The sequence below is a fragment of the Anoplophora glabripennis genome, unplaced genomic scaffold (assembly GCF_000390285.2).
Source record: "Anoplophora glabripennis isolate ALB-LARVAE unplaced genomic scaffold, Agla_2.0 scaffold165, whole genome shotgun sequence".
In the NCBI taxonomy this organism is placed as follows: Eukaryota; Metazoa; Arthropoda; class Insecta; order Coleoptera; family Cerambycidae; genus Anoplophora; species Anoplophora glabripennis.
In genome coordinates, this window is record NW_019416278.1 from 851,140 (window position 1) to 868,117 (window position 16,978).

Here is a 16,978-nt window from a genome sequence, read left to right on the forward strand (position 1 = left end):
GTTTAAAAGATAAATTCATTGCCTATTATTGATTTTCCGATTATTTTCTAATAACCACTGTTAAAATATTGTTTCAGTTAATACAGTTTTTCTTGAAAACCATAAAGTTTTTTAAAATTTAACAAGATTAAAAAAAATTAAATCAAATTCTGCTGTGAATTAATATTATCATTATTCAATTCAGTCAATGAAAAAAAAGTTCGGTACCTTGTAGTGCTTCAATTAACTTTAAGTCATAGTCAAAGAAGACCAGTAATAAACCTAAATCATGTACCAAATTTGGTTCTTCTGCGGTAAAGTGTTGCAGAGATATTAATTTTTTTCAAAATTTAGAGCCCCACTTTGGGGGCTAATAACTCCTCAAGGGTGCAACTTTGTATATAGGTAAGTCTGGTTAAATTCCAATATTTTGGACACCCCTACATACACCTGCCCTGTATCGGTTCTTATGCGGGACACCCTGTATATTTTATGGTAAGCTGGATGTGCAGTGTTTAGTGTAGAAAAATAAACAATACCCCTTTTTGTTTCATACTATTGTGGAAATACTTATATATATTCTTATAATATAAAGAGTGCAGTTATAAGAAGGCAATGGTTGAGTAATTTTTTGTATGAATAAAATTACATAAAAGAAAACCCGACCTACAGCCAACCCTGTACCATTGCAGCCGCCCTAACATTTCCGATCCCTAGTGATAATGTTTGTTAGCTTATATAATTTTCGTCAAATGGAATTGATACATTTCTTACAGTGATGTTGAGTATTTAAAAACTTAAAGGCTAAATGATGTTTTTACTTACTCGCTCAATGTTCTCTTTAATATATGCTTAAAAACGCGCATGTTTCCTGACATGTAGAAGGTATCGTGCATCCAGATTAAAAAGAAAGATGACAAGCATAGTACTGAAAACTATTTACCAATATAATCTCGAACTTTGCAAAAGTTTTTGAAATATACTTGTCTAATCCAATTTATAATAATGTCTGAAATTAACGACACTCGGGTTTTATTAAAAGAAAGTTGGCAATCACAAATTTGTTCAATATAACACAAACGATAAGTAGAATACTATGGTTTCAAGTCTGTAAAATTGTATGCATCTGGTACTCTTCAAGGTTCCGTTTTGGGACCTTTGCTCTTTAATGATATAGTATTGTTGTCAATGGTAATGAAAACTGTCTGTTTTATACCCACGACATGAAATTGTTCTATGTTTATGAATGCGTAACAATGAAAAACATTTTACATGCTATCAATTCCTTGTGCGATGTGTATAAATTGCCGCTGAATGTTTCTAAATGTAATACATTCTCTTTCTCCAGGAAAAATAACTCCATGCTTTTCAATTATATATTAAAGGAGTTGTCCATCGAGTGAATCAAATTGTTGACCTGGGTATAAAGTTCGACTCAAAATTAACTTTCAATAGTCGTATTTTATCTACTTATAAATTAGTTTTTTTATTAGATTATCTATAGGTTTTAATGGTATCGGACTACGTAACATACTCTATAATTTATTTGCAAAAAGTAGGCTTGAATAGGGATAACTTATTTGGAATCCAGGTTACAGTAAATATTAGCTAAAATTTTAAATTTTTAGTTGGCAATGTGTATCCACCTTTTGGCATACCTCAAGAGCAACTATTGAATAGATTATCATTTCTTTGTAAATCCGACAAACGGAAAGACAGAGATAAGTACCTCAATATTCCTACATATTAACGTCAATTGTAGAATATCACACCCCTTGATTTTTCATCTATGTATCTATAATTGAAATGGGAAACTTCGTACTCCACGAAGAAATGCTTTCGCCTCTTTACAGTATGTGACAAAATTATATTGCTCTTCAGAAACAGTTCGATACATTCAATGATAGTATTGCCGGGAGGCGCATCAGGTCACAAAGACAGAAGTCCTTATTAGTTGAGCAGCAACTAATAAGGTCACTGGACATAAGGCAACTAGAGGGTGATGAAGCAATTTTGACTCCGGATTCGGTTTCAGCGCGTCAAAATACATAAGGATAGGTGGGTCTAGTCTCTGGTATTTTCAACTTTTTTTTTGTGGGTCTGTGTTATTATTAGACTGCAAAAAAGTTTCTACTTCAGATGATAAAACCAATAATAAACGAAAGCAAAGAAGATTGAAGTTTTTATCATATTTTTATTCCATTCCATTCCATTTTACCTTTTTATTTGATATCATTTTATCGGAAATGTGTTATTGTTGAAACCATTTTCAATTGTATCAAATCTCACATTCGGCTTAGAAGTGTAACTTTTACATTTACCAAATTTTCATTATGGTTTATTCGTTAGCTGAAAAAGTTGAAATAATGTTTCTTTATGGAAAACAAAATGAATGTGCTAGAGAAATTGCTCGAATTTTCATTGAGTTGCATCCTGATCACCAAACAAGTCATACGTACGTGACCCAGATTGTTAAGAAATTTCGAGAAACTGGTTCCATAGCAAATCTTAAGAAAACCAATCCTCCTAACGAATTAATGGAAGTAGGAATTTTGGGCGAACTGACAATGAATCCACACCAATCCGTGCAATCGTTAGAGCGTACTACAGGGATCCCTAAGTCGAACGTTCAACGGATTTTGCAAAAATATAAATGACATGCGTACAAAATACATCTTGTGTATTGTTTGAACGAGGATGATCCGGATCGAAGAATAGAATTTTGAATAATCACATAGATTAGAATTTTTTCATGATCACAGAAATTCTGGAGAATGATGATCAGCTGGATGAAAATCTTGTGACGTTCCAACAAGACGGAGCTCCACCCCATTTTGAGCGACGAGTTCGGGCTTATTTGAATCAGAATTTTCCAGGACGATGGATAGGTAGGTGTGGGGTTATAAAATGGCCAGCTCGGTCGCCCGATTTGAGTCCAAACGATTTTTTTCTCTGGGGACATCTCAAACCAGTGGTTTTTGCAAATCAACCCGAAAATCTTGAAGATTTAAGACGACGTATTGTAAACGAATGTCGGAATTTAACTTCTAGAGGTATTTGCAAATGTAAGATGTTTGTAGATAGGCTCCATATTTGCCGAGAACAACTGGATGTACTGGATTTGAGCATCTGTTATAAACAATTTTAAATGTAAAAATATAAAATTCCAAAAATTTAATTTCAATGTTTTTTTCTTGAAAACGCAAAATTACTTCTTTATTTTTTCACGGATTCAGTCAGTATCAAAAGAGTTTTCAAACGATGTTCACATGTCCTGTAGTGCCATTTGAAATTTCAAAATTCATACCTCGATCTACGAAAGGGTGGCAACTGCAAAATAAGTAATGATGTAAATCGATGTTCTCCTCAAATTCAAAATCGACGTGTTTTTGAAATTTTTTCAAAACTTCATATTAAACGAAAAGTTTTATATGGGATACCCTGTATAAATGCACTTTTGCACATTTTAATTTTAATGTCTACCTAGGCTCCGTAATTGATCTGGTAAAAAGCATTTAGAAATAACAAAATTAAGGGCATGAGGAGTATTAGAAAATCAAGAAAAACAGCATTATTAGGTTTTAATAAAAAAAAACAAATTTGAAAAATAATAAACAGTAAACATTCACATTTACTATTACTAAAAAAATTTTCTGATAATAAAAGGAATAGGTGTTCTGGTTTCATGACTTTAAAGAGGTAAACCATTTTACTGGATAGAATTTGTCTTGCGGCTTTAAAATTATTCATTATTACGGGAAATTCGAAATGAAACGAATGAAAAAGTGCATAATAATTTGAAATGTGACAGCCACTAAGTACGAAGCTTCTATAGGTAGATAAATAACAATAAGAGAGATGGAAAACAGTGTATTTCGCAACGTTCACGGTTAGTGAGCACTTTTAATTTAAAAAAGTGCATTGTTACGTTTCCCCTTTTGTACCTAAAATGCGAAGTGGATATGCGGAAATCAGATATATTTTGTTGCTGCCATACCCGGACTTTTTACTATTATTTGAAAAGTGTTAAAACAGTTTTACGTAATTGCATTTTAGAGCATTTGCATTTTAAGATATGTAGTGAAAATTTTCATTCGTAAGCTGCAGTCGGATTATTTTATAAATCTGATAAAACGTTAAATTTAAATAGATGATTTAAAAGACCTTTTTCCTTTTAACTCCTTAATTAGTTTTCCAAAGTTGGAAGTTACGATAAAAACTACTTAAAGTTCCATATAATATCTCGAATTAATTATTTATGCATCAGTAAAGCAGTTAGTCCAACTAATCAAACTATTTTCGAATTAATGGTCTAACTCAAGAGACATATACACGCAAATGTATTAGATTCTTGAAGAAGAAATCCAACCAAGAAAGATTAATAAAATTACCTAAAAGTTATATTTTCAAGTACATTATTATTAACGTCACATTGTTTACGCTAAAGAAACAGTTACAATATTAAAACAATATAATATGAAAATAAATTGTTGTATGAATACTGGGTATTACTGATATACTCTGCCAAACTTTATCGGTGGACTTTACGTCACAGGTCAATAAAAAAGCTCTTATAAACATCGTCCATCGAAAATAATTTCAAGACTATTCGTTTCACAAAAAAATTACAAGATTTTTTTGTTAGAACCTTCGGAAGCCAAAAAGTCATTGAAGTAGCAATTTTAAATTTTTAGGGGGTTAATATTCTTCAGAAAATTAAAATTCCTACACCAATAATCTTCATGATTAACAATTAACAGTTTTGTTGTTCAGAAAGGCTGAACTGATTGTCAAGTCTAGTAACTTTTTTAACTGATGAAGGTTGATTTAGAATTAATGTTGTCGTAGTTAGTCATTCCTTTAAAATATATTCAAATACTCTTCTCTCCGATTATTACTGGTGCTTCCCCAAATCATTTGGTGGGAATGCGCATCACAGCCAATAACCGGATGGCAATTGTTCCTTTTGTTGTAGGCGATTAAATCACGCAATGGAGGTGGAAACTATTGTTATCCGCATCACCCGGGAAAAATCACCTTACCAGAAAGATTTCCCAAAACAGTTGCCCGGCTTGTATTACCAATTCAGGCTTCTTGAATAAATGCAATGTCAATTTGCTCTTCCTGGAATCGTCTTGAAAGGGCCTATGTTGCTGCCTTGGCGTGGCATTTAAAGCGTTAACTGCAGATAATTTTTTTCTTACTGTCACAATGATATACAGGGTGTCTCATAATTAGCCATTATTAGCCAACCCTGAACAGGCCGATTCTATTATCAAAACTAAGTAAAAAAGTTCATATGAGCATGGGTCCGGAAATGCTTCCTAAGGGCACAGGGACCCATTGAAGAGGGAGGAATGGAAATCATTTTTTTGCAATATCTCTCAATCGCGTTGTGATAAATGAATGAAATTTGGTATACACAGCTAAATTTTGATGAGCAATTTGATTAACTGTTTCACGTTAAAAAGGTACTCTTGTTTCAAATCGTTATCTTTAACGGTTTCTGAGAAAATCGCTCTTGAATTAATCCCACTTTGGTCAATTTCATAGTAATTTAAACAAAAAAAAATAATAATAATTTAATACGTAATCAGTAATACACATTATTGATGTAGAACAATTATGATATGATGATTTGTTTATGGCTTTTGCGATGGTAATGCTGCGCGGCAGAACGCGAGTACGGCAGAAGGTTTCCAAACAGAAGGCTGACATCAAGGAGGACATTCCTCACTGTATTCCGCAATTTAGCTGCAACCGTCACTTTTCGAAGGGATCATAAGATGGAAACTTAATTTTGATAACAGACAACAAGCTATTTTAAAAACTGTTCAAAAAACCCTCCACCTTCTCTGATACAAAGTCTTGCCCTACGTGTAACACTTCTCGAAGCTATTAAGATGCTAAAACGGTTTTGACGAATTTCATTGGCTGCATCATTGATACGCTGCAGCAATTCCTCACGGGTATCGACTTCGGTGGCGTAAACTTTTTGATTTAGATATCCCCAGAAAAAGAAGTCCAGCGGGGTTAGGTCGGGAGAACGCGGCGGCCAAGCTACCGGTCCGTGCCTCCCTATCCACCGTCCAGCGAAATTTTCGTTTAGGAAATTTAGAACATTGCGACCACTATGTGCCGGGGCTCCATCGTGTTGAAAAAACATGTTACGTCGTAAATTTAGAGGCAGATCATCGAGAATTTGGGGAAGATTTTCTTGAAGTAAGTTTAAATAAAGATTTGAATTGAGACGTTGTGGAATTTCAATAGGTCCAATCAGAGTGTCGTGAATTATTCCCGCCCATAAATTTATGGAAAACCGTTGCTGGAAGTTTGTTCTCCGAACAACATGTGGGTTCTCTTCTTCCCAATAATGAGAATTATGAAAATTTAATTTTCCATTTCGGGTAAAAGTAGCTTCGTCACACCACAAAATTTTGGAAGCTTGCTCGTTGTCCAGCGACAAAATCCAGCGACAAAATTGCATACGTGGCGCAAAATCTTCTGGTATCAAGCCATGTACACGTCGATAGTGATAGGCATGTAGACCTTGTCGCTTTAATATTCTTCCAACCTGAAATGTTAGTAGCACATCTAATCAATTCTGTTAAGGAAATCTTTAAGATATGTAGTACCGTTGGCCGAGGAACATTTATTTGCCTTGAAATGTTCCGTATGCTAGTCGTAGGATCTTGTTCAATAGCGTCAAGGACCTCCGCTTCCCTATTAATCCTGGGACGTCCTTGACCCGGTGCCTTTCGAAAAGTGGCGGTTGCAGCTAAGTTGCGGAATACCGTAGGGAATGTCCTCCTTGATGGCAGCCTTCGGTTTGGAAACCTTCTCCCGTACTCGCGTTCTGCCGCTGCAGCATTACCATCGCAAAAGCCATAAATAAATATCATATCAACTAACTCTTGTCCCGTAAACTCTTCCATTTTTTTCGCTTAGAACTATTAAATTGGCAATCGGGTTGACAATACTTTGACATAAGAATACCTTGATAATTTTGTTTAAATTACTATGAAATTGACCAAAGTGGGATTAATTCAAGAGCGATTTTCTCAGAAACCGTTAAAGATAACGATTTGAAACAAGAGTACCTTTTTAACGTAAAACAGTTCGGGAAAACGGAATTTGCTGTCCAATTTGTTAAAAAGTCAAAGATGAAAAAGTTACACACGCAAAGTACCAAGGGCCCCCCCGTACCCACCCCAATGGACCTTGTGGAAATAAATGGATTAGTCCATCAAATTGCTCATCAAAATTTAGCTGTGTATACCAAATTTCATTCATTTATCACAACGCGATTGAGAGATATTGCAAAAAAATGATTTCCATTCCTCCCTCTTCAATAGATCCCTGTGCCCTTAGGAAGCATTTCCGGACCCATGTTCATATGAACTTTTTTAATTAGTTTTGATCATAGAATCGGCCTGTTCAGTGTTGGCAGCTAATTATGAGACACCCTGTATAAGGGATTTCCCAAGATATCTGTAGCCTTGGTGTTCATTCTGTCACTTTCTATTTGTAACTTTCCTTGTACTTCCTCATTTATTGGTTTTAACAGATTTTAAATTGGCTGACAAAACTTTAGTGATATTCCAGTCGTTCGCAATAAGACCTATTGACAAAAGTAAGTCTGTACCAAAAATCACACTAGTTGGTGTTTTACCATTAGTTTATGAATTACCAACGTACCAATAAAAGACAGGTGGAATCCCAATTAACCTTCTTCTCAGTGACGACAGATTTCAAGAAAATATATTAGAATTTCCTCATGTTTATCTTCAATAGAATCTGAAGGAGATTCGGCACAAAACTGTGCCACCAAGATGTTTTGTTGGAAAGTGGTTCACCTAAAATTTACTAGATCCCTTTAACAGGTATGATTTCTCCACTTATTTCCAAAATAAAGTTTCTGTCTTTCTTCTATACTCGGTAAAGGCGAAGGAGAAGTTCGATTTTACGGTAGTATGGATCATTTCAAGGACCTTCTCGCATTTCTCACAGTAGTACGAAACAGCTAATGGAGCTTAGTAACACCTCCACGCTTTTGTCTCTCAAAACTGGCTAGCTGATGTTTCTGTGGCTCTGCCGGATGTATACTTAGGCCATCGATTCCTAAAATGTCTTTCGTCACCGCAATTCCCACATTGGATGGATTTTCGTCTGCTGAATACAGTACAATTGGCGAGTAGTCATTCTAAAAGTTGTCCAATAAACCTTGTGTGCTCTGCTACGTTCACTCAACTCTTCGTTGTTCACCTGTCTGAAGCCTAAGTTGCCTTACCTTGCGCTGACCGTCTCTAGATGCTGGTCGAACCAAAGCTTCAGAAATATTGTTTGGCTAACCGCAATACTTGCCTAATAAGCTACTTACTGCCAGTAGCTCCTTAACTCTGTTCAAAGCCAGAATAACCGTCACCGTCTCTATGAATATGTAATTTGGAAGAAATTCAGGAACTCTTTTCAGGGGCAATATAATTTGATAGATACTTTCTTTGCCATTAGGACTGTCCCATACTCTTTTTAACAGGCCAGTCTTCACGACCGAGGATGGTATAAAGAGGATATTAGTACCAAAAAACGCGTGTAAAAAGTAGAAAAATCATAGTAGTTTAAGGATACTTTTATCGTTTTCACCGATAAATAATTACCCTTTGACAAAAATTTTGATTTAAAATTTAAATTGTATGTTTTCCGTTTTATACCTACTTTAAAACTCATTTTCTAGCAAATGAAGTAAAAATTACTCATCATTTTTGTCATGTGTTCTTCACATCGAACGAGATCAAAATGCTCCATTTCGATGGCCATCACGATCGCCAGTTTTTAATCCAGTGTTTTTTTTTTTCTGGGGGTTTTATGAAGAAAATTAAGAAATTAATAATATGGAACATCATGGCGGCTAATGAACTTCGGCAGAAAGAAAAAAAGTGTTAAATTGAATGTAAATATCCAAAAAATCATGGAAGATATTAAGAAAAACAGTTCTGAAAATTACCGACGATATTTAAATCATTTTCATATACTATATTTGTTTAAAACATTGTATTTTGATACCAGAAGTCTATGAGTCTACGACGAAAGGTTTCGCGTTCTTTTCTAAGACGCCTTTTATACTGGGTGTCCGGAAACTAAACTGACAAACGAATTCTAGGGATGATTTCGTATCGATAAATCGTCTAATCCAAAAATGCTTTCTAAGGGAGATAGGGCTCATTATTTTTTTAAATTATTCAGATCGCTGTTTATTTAGAAGGATCAATCTCAGGTTATGTGTTAGCTCTTATACGGACAGCTTTTTGATGTAAAATTGACATTTTAATTATAACCATAGGTGTCACATTTGGGAGGGCCAGCTGATATTTTTTATTATATTTTTTTCTTCGACTTTTTACCATTTTTAATATCAAAATCGAAAACTTTAGAATATTTTAGAATCTAGATTAAAGAGGTACTGTAACAACGGTAAAATACCACGCGTCCCACCGGGACGCGTGGTATTTTATTTGTTAGTTCTCGGAACGGAGGAGCCAAAAAGTAAAATATTTCAGTCAACATTAATTTATCGGAAAGTTAATGGCTCTCAAGTAGGTATGGTGTGGTCCTTCGGAGAAATTTAGCAATATATTTCGAACAAGTTCACTTAGAATCGGGGCCATGTGACAGTCATCTGTTGCGTCCGGGAGGCGCCAGCGTAGTTTGGGCCAGAACAAAGAAACCCATATTTGTAATAACGCGCGAAACCACGAGAAGAGCGTAGAGGTTCCAAAGTAGAATTAAATCAAATTGTGAAACTGATAATAATTGAAAAAGAAAAATATATCAAATAGCTGGTTTTTAGGCGGATTTTCCAAGCTGTAAGAATAGATTAAATCCATTAGACAACTATTAACAAGCCATAGTTATGCCAAAGCGTCCCGATATTCAGGCCGCCAATAAGATAAGAACAGAAACCTCTGGACCCAAGAAATGGGCGTGTCGAAGTGTCGAAGTCAGGAGAGATCTCGAAAGAAGGCAGTTCTTCCTTAGGTGCCACATTGAGCACTCGACTTAGTTTTAGAGTCTCAGACTACTTAATTAAATTTAATAATGGGTAAAGTTTTTTTCCAAATTTTGCTATGAATCTCGCATTCCCTGAATCTCGGTACGCTGTCGCGTATAAATAAACAAATTAATAATGTTGTTCGAGCCGTGGTGTTGTTATTTGTTTGTTTGTTTTTTTATTGTTATTAAAACCCTTCCTGGAAGTTTTGGTATATCTTTTTGTTTCTCTCAACTTCAGTTTCACCCTGTATAGCAAGCCCCTGGATTACATTCTACGTAAGCAATAAAGGGTAAGTGTCTGAAATTTATTCTCTGAAATACAACATTTCTAAGTTGCCACGTATTAATTAAAGTATAATGATAATTATAAACTCCCGTTCGAGAATTAAATAGTAAACTCTTGTGAAATCCAGACTCGTTATGATACTGATCATAACGATAGATAGATAGACAAAGGAATAAACCCTCAGGTTACAAATGGTGTCAGATCGCGGGATTTCTTGAAAATTTCGGAAATAAGAAATGTTGTTTATGTCAGACTTGTTGATTTTTATATCCACAGTAAATTCACGGAAATTTTGGTGCGAAATTTTTTTCTGATATCTCACGAGAAGCGTTAATAATCGTGCATTGTAGAGATAGGGAAATGCGCTTAAAAATGTTAAAATCGGGAAATATAAAGTAACATTCCGATAGGAATAAGAAAGGACTGTCCTTGTGGAAATAGTAAAAAGGAGGAATTCATACAAAAATACAAATCTTACCTCTTTATAATATTAGTATAGATGTAATAATTTTATTTTATAACTAGCGGCCCGTCCCGGCTTCGCACGGGTGGACATTTATTTTAAACATTTTGGGATATAAAATATATAGCCTATGTTACTCAGGGATAATGTAGCATTCTAATGATGAAAGAATTATCGAAATCCGTCCAGTAGTTTTAGTTTATTCGTAACAAACATACATACATACAAAAATACAAATCTTTCCTCTTTATAATATTAGTATAGATTATCGTGCAAAAAAATACAAACATTTCAAGTAGATTTTTCTCGCATACGGTACACTCTAGCCATTCAAGACAAGAGTACCTCTTTAATCTAGAATAATCTGGAGTTTTAGATTTTGAAATTAAAAATACCAAAAACTCGATGATAAAAATATAATTAAAAATATCAGCTGACCCTCTCAAATGTGACGCCTATGGTTACACTTAAAAGATCATTTTTACATCAAAAGGCTGTCCGTATAAGAACTAACACATAACCTAAGTTTGATCCTTCTAGATACACAGTGACCTGAACAATTAAAAAAACAATGTCAAAGGGCCATATTCAAAGAGTCCTACCTCCCTTAGGAAGCATTTTTTGGATAAGACGATCTATGTTAAATAGATATGAAATCACCCCCAGAATGCGTTGTCTTCATTTGACAGTTTAATTTGCGGACACCCTGTATATTTAAATAAGACAATGTTCACATTTCGGGAAGAAAAAGATCAATCCGTAACTTTTACAAATTACCCTTTTTAAATTATGATTTGTTTCTTCTTCGTTCAATAAACTCCTATACGAGTATAATTCTAGCAGACACTTCGACGGAATAAAGAAGTTGACTGAATTTTTCCGATTGTAATTAAATATCGAACTGAACTGAAGACTGAGAGTGAGCGGAGATTAGAAATACTTTGTGTTTAGGTATTTATGGGCGTTTTCTTTAAATGTAATGGCCAACTTGAAGCTCTAAAAGATAAAATTCTTGCATTAGCGGAAAATGAAAATCATTCCGGTTTTTATGGGGTGCGATAAATTTAGAGAATGCAAATAAATGCAACAGAAACCGCGAAATTAGTTTTTGTTGTTGGGCTCGTTTCGAGTTTACGTGTTTAATGCCCTCATATTGATTCATGGCCGTTTGATTGCTACTCAACGCATTACAAAGATTCGTTTTGTGTAATTAAAACTTTCTATTGGCATTGTGACAACTTTAAGTTTCTATTATTGTGTTCTATTTACTTTTTGCGTGGAGTTCGAACCGTCCCCTCTAGCTCGACGTCCGCCGTTACACGCTTTTTTATGGGCTCTCGTTTGCATCGGGGTTTCTTTAATTTACTGCCGCTGCCGAGGCCAGCTCATTTGATCTTTGTTACTTTTAAAATTGTTTGTGTGCGCAAACAGTTTTAATCGCGGTTACATTATTTCATAATATTCCATTAAGGTTTTATTGGATATTATTTATGCAACATCGTGAAGCGTGTCGGGGCAAAAGGAAATTAGAAATATAAACATTGTCACTCCAAGCGCGTCAAATACAGAAGATTCGCATTCAGCTTATTTTGAATAAATCTCCATTTTGTACAGATGTTAATGGTCTTAAACATATTACGCAAAATTACACACCAGAATATTGGTTATTTCAATATCACAAATATTCATATAAATTAACTTAACAAGTAAAATTAGGTATATTAAGTATGTTATTTTGTACTTTTTATATTCAGGATGGTGTGAATTTTATGCAGGAAACTTCCAGGGCAGATAGATCTCTTTAAAATAGTATGTATTTGCTTTATAAAAATAGCTCCGGAAAGGTCTCGGATAGAGGGTGTTGAAGTTGTAAAAAAAATTGATTGTTTATATGTAGTGATGTGAGTGAAAATATATAACAAATTGATATATATCAATTTTTGATACATATCAGCTATTATATTTATGTTAATAGCTGATATATATCAATTTTCCCGCCATTTCATCAACAAAGCCAAATTTCAAACTTAACCTTACATTTTAAAACTAAAAGCTTGTGGTGTGGTAGTTAACTCTTTTATCTATGGTGGTAGTTGAGGTGGCTTGTCATTGTCAAGCAAATCATAAAATAAAAAGTTATTTAAAAATCAAAATGCCACGTAAACAAAACCTTGTATGGAAATACTTTAAAAGGTACTCAAGAGGAAAATATATACATGGAAATTGTATATATTGTAAAAAAATGTTTATAGCCAATCCTAGGAGAATGGAAAAACACTTATCAGTTTGTTCAAAAGCGCCAGCCGAAATTAAAAGATTGTTTTCTCAAGAAAACAGAAGTTTTCAGAATAAAGAAAATCAGGTATCTACTTACTTAAATTTCTCATTTAAATTGTACTACTTTTTTACCATTTAATTACCTACCTACTAAGATTACAAAGTATCTAATTAATTTTTGCAGATTCCTACTGCTGATACACAAAGTATAAAATCTTCGAATTCAAGCATTCTAAACTTTTGCGACCACATAAGTGATAAAGAAAGTTTACAATTGAATACGCTACTAGCTAGAGCAATATATGCCACATGTTCCCCTTTGTCATTGGTGGAAAACAAATATTTCAAGACATTTCTGAAAACTATACGACCATCTTACAGTCCTCCGTCAAGATATCAAATATCCACAGGTTTGTTGGATAAGGAGCACAATTTAATACAGGAAAAAATTGGTGAAAAATTAAGTAAAGCCAATTCTCTGATCCTGCTTTCGGATAGTTGGACGGATATCAACGGAATATCCTTAATAAATATAGTATTTTCAACACCGGAACCGATATTTTACAAAACGATAGATAGTAAAACAGAAAGTCATACAGGGCAATATATAGCAGATGTGTTATCTAAGGCTATAGAAGAAGTGGGATCACAAAAAGTAGATGCCGTAGTGACGGATAATGCGAGAAATATGAAACTAGCATGGAGTTTATTAAAAGAAAAACACCCACACTTAGTAACCTATGGATGTATTGCTCATGGAATTAACCTTCTCCTTAAAGATCTTTACAGCCTGCCCTCAGTTTCAAAATGTACTGCATCTATAAAAGATATTATAAAATTTTTCAAAAATAAGCATATGGCAAAGCAAGTTTTAAAAGAAATTCATTTAACCGATAATGGTAATAAAGAAATTGCTCTAATAACGTATGTTGAGACCAGATGGGGCTCAATGGTGCAATCTTTTGTAAGTGTTTTAAAGAACAAAGATTTTCTTCAAAAAGCTGTGTTGCATAAATATATTCGTCCAATAGTGGACGCACGAATTCGTAGATACATTTTAGACGAGGACGAGTTTTGGCCTAAGGTAAAATTTATTACGGAATTTACTAAACCAATTGCAGATGTAATAAAGGCACTGGAAGGAGATACTTCTTTATTATCTAAAGTATATTCCCACATAAAAGTACTGGATGACTTATTTTGTGATAAGTTGGATTTCCTAAATAATGTAGAGATAATTAAGGCTAAAGAAATATTTGAACACAGAAAATCCTTTATTTTTCACCCAGTCCAATTAGCGGCTTATCTTTTGGACCCGAAAGAAATAGGTAACAGAATGACTGAAGATGATATGAATATAGCTTTGAATTTCATAGCTGAGTTTGCTTCTATCCGGAACTACGATATGGACAAAATACTGTCAGATTTGGCAAATTATAAAGCCCGAGCAGGGCCATTTAGTAATTCAAATATTTGGCGAGCTGCCAACAGTACGAATCCTACTATATGGTGGAAGGGTTTTTTCCAGAATTATGAGTTGTCAAAGGTAGCCACAAGAATACTAAATTTCCCTCCAACATCAGCTAGTTGTGAGCGCAACTGGAAAACGTACTCTTTGACTAAAACTAAAAAGCGAAATCGATTGACCATAGAAAGAACAAATAAGTTAATAACAGTAAAATACAATTTGCAGTTATTAAATGACGAAGATTTCCAACAAACCGATTTACTTACCGGAAAAGAAACTGAAGTTAAGAGTGATGAAGAAATTGCAATGGGCGAAAGTACAGCAAGTGAGGACAGTGACTTGATAATATATGATGAGACTGATGATGAACAAATTGATGATATTAATGGCGAAGACAGTATTGACGAAGAAATGGCAGAAGAGATAGATCTAGAAAATGAATGCATCGAAGAATTTGATATTGAAAATAATCAGAGAACTTTTTCTGAAAATAATGAGCAAGGTTTAGAAGAAGCAAATGAAAAGACCATTGATGAAGATGACCAAAATATGGATATGGTAAATGAATTAAATATAATTAGTGGACAGAATGAGGAAGACCCAGTAATTGGCACTGACACTAATGAACAGGATAGAATTATGTACGTGCCAGGCAAGTTTTTTGTACTTGGAAGACTTACTACAGAAAAAGACCAATGATTTATCCATGTCTTAATTTGATTTACTATATTTTTTATTTTTTCATATTGGAAAACAAAATATGTTTATTATTAGTTTTATTTATTTCCATACTTTCTGTTAAGTGTTGAATGTGAGTAAAGTTTATTTTGTTTTTTAAGTTTTTATATATTTACCTTCCCATCCTTAAGTAAGTAGGTACTACTTTAAAGCAGTTTCTTTATTATCATAAGTTTTTGATAATTTTTATTTCAATTTTTATATCTTTATTTTTTTTAAGTATTGTGATATACAGACTAAATTTTCTTGTTCTAGAAACTTCCCATTTTTTATTTATAGGTAGGTAAAACTAAATTGCTAATAAACAGCGTACTTGCTTATAAACAGTCATTGTATTATATTAAGTACACAACAAAAATTAGAAGTCATTGCCATCATAATTATAATGAATTTATTAATTAAAACAACAACCTATTTCAAATAGATTATTACTTTTACTATAAGGTGTCTTAATGTAAATATGATAAAAAAAAATAAAAAATTCCAATCTAAATATGAAAAAAATAAAGATCACTTGATAACTTTTCTAACAGTTCATATAAATGACATGTATTTGGTGTTAAAATACTCAGCAAGGCATTAGCAATATAAAAAAACTAATTTTAGTATAGTTTTTTTTTAACAAAATTCATCTGATATATATATTGATATATACTTTGATATATATCACCCAAAAATAAATAGCATGCTATTTTACATCACTATTTATATGTGTATATCTCCGGAATCTATTAACTGATTTCAGTAAAAGGTACAAATAATGTATGATACTAGGCTTTGCATTTTTTAAAATAGAGCTCTAAAGGTTCAACCAGTGGTGTACAACTGGAAAGGGGTCACCTCCTTTTTTATAAAAAAAATCTACGCCACTGCATTTTGCAAGTTATTGTAATGGATCTGTATCCTAATGCAAAAAATACGTATTTTTAATTTGATCCCTAAGATTCGCCGTTCTCAAGTTATTCATACCAATACCATCTCCTTGTGGCAGACACTTTTAACCAAATATTACAAGAATATTAAATGTTTTATCATTAAAAGTAAGTGCAATGAAGCACATCAACAAAATTCGCGTTCCTAGCGCGTTTTAGTTTCGCTTGTGGGCCTAATCCATCCACTATCTTTACAAATAAGAACAATTTGAATCAAAATAATAATTGTACATTTACCAAACAACAACAATACAAGAAACTAATGTTACGTATTTACAAAATTTTTCAAAATACAAACCACCCAGTTATTTCCAAATTTTCTAGAAAACCATCTATTTGAATTATAGAGGATGTTGCATTAAATATACGACAAAGTATCTGGATACAAATGGATAGTGCTCCTCGAAGAATAAGACAAAAATGACTTAATGAAAATTATATGGGTCGATGGATAGGTAGAAGACCAAAAGCCAATGTCTACCACACGGTGCGGAGGGTCCAGTGCATTGGCCAACCAGGTCGCCAGATCTAAACCCCCTGGACTTATATGTTTGGGGTCATTTGAAAATTAAAGTTTACTCTACTCCAACTGGTACAGAATCACAACTACTGTTTTTTTTTTTATTTAAGACGAATGAATAATAATAATAATGAATTTTGTTTGATAAATGTACATTTATTACTATTTTGATTTAAATTTTTCTTATTTGCAAAAATTGTGGATTAGGCCTCCAAAGGAAACGCGACAGGAACTCTACCTCACAGGTGGTGTGGAAATGAGTTTA

General features: G+C 33.5%; 1 protein-coding gene across 1 annotated transcript; it reads left to right on the forward strand.

The window, feature by feature from the left end:
• The first annotated feature begins 13,020 nt into the window (after window positions 1–13,020).
• LOC111693179 lies at window positions 13,021–15,333 on the forward strand. Its single transcript, XM_023457377.1, has 2 exons — window positions 13,021–13,140; window positions 13,240–15,333. Exons 1-2 carry the CDS (start codon window positions 13,021–13,023, stop codon window positions 15,220–15,222), a joined length of 2,103 nt encoding a protein of 700 aa, XP_023313145.1. The 3' UTR covers window positions 15,223–15,333.
• The last annotated feature ends 1,645 nt before the right edge of the window (window positions 15,334–16,978 follow it).

What these genes read in the sequence shown, in the direction of transcription:
- LOC111693179 (XM_023457377.1), top strand. Translation starts at nt 13,021, where the DNA reads ATGTTTATAGCCAATCCTAGGAGAATGGAAAAACACTTATCAGTTTGT. An exon ending in TTCAGAATAAAGAAAATCAG is followed by an intron (nt 13,141 to 13,239) that starts GTATCTACTTAC and finishes TAATTTTTGCAG; the next exon opens with ATTCCTACTGCTGATACACA.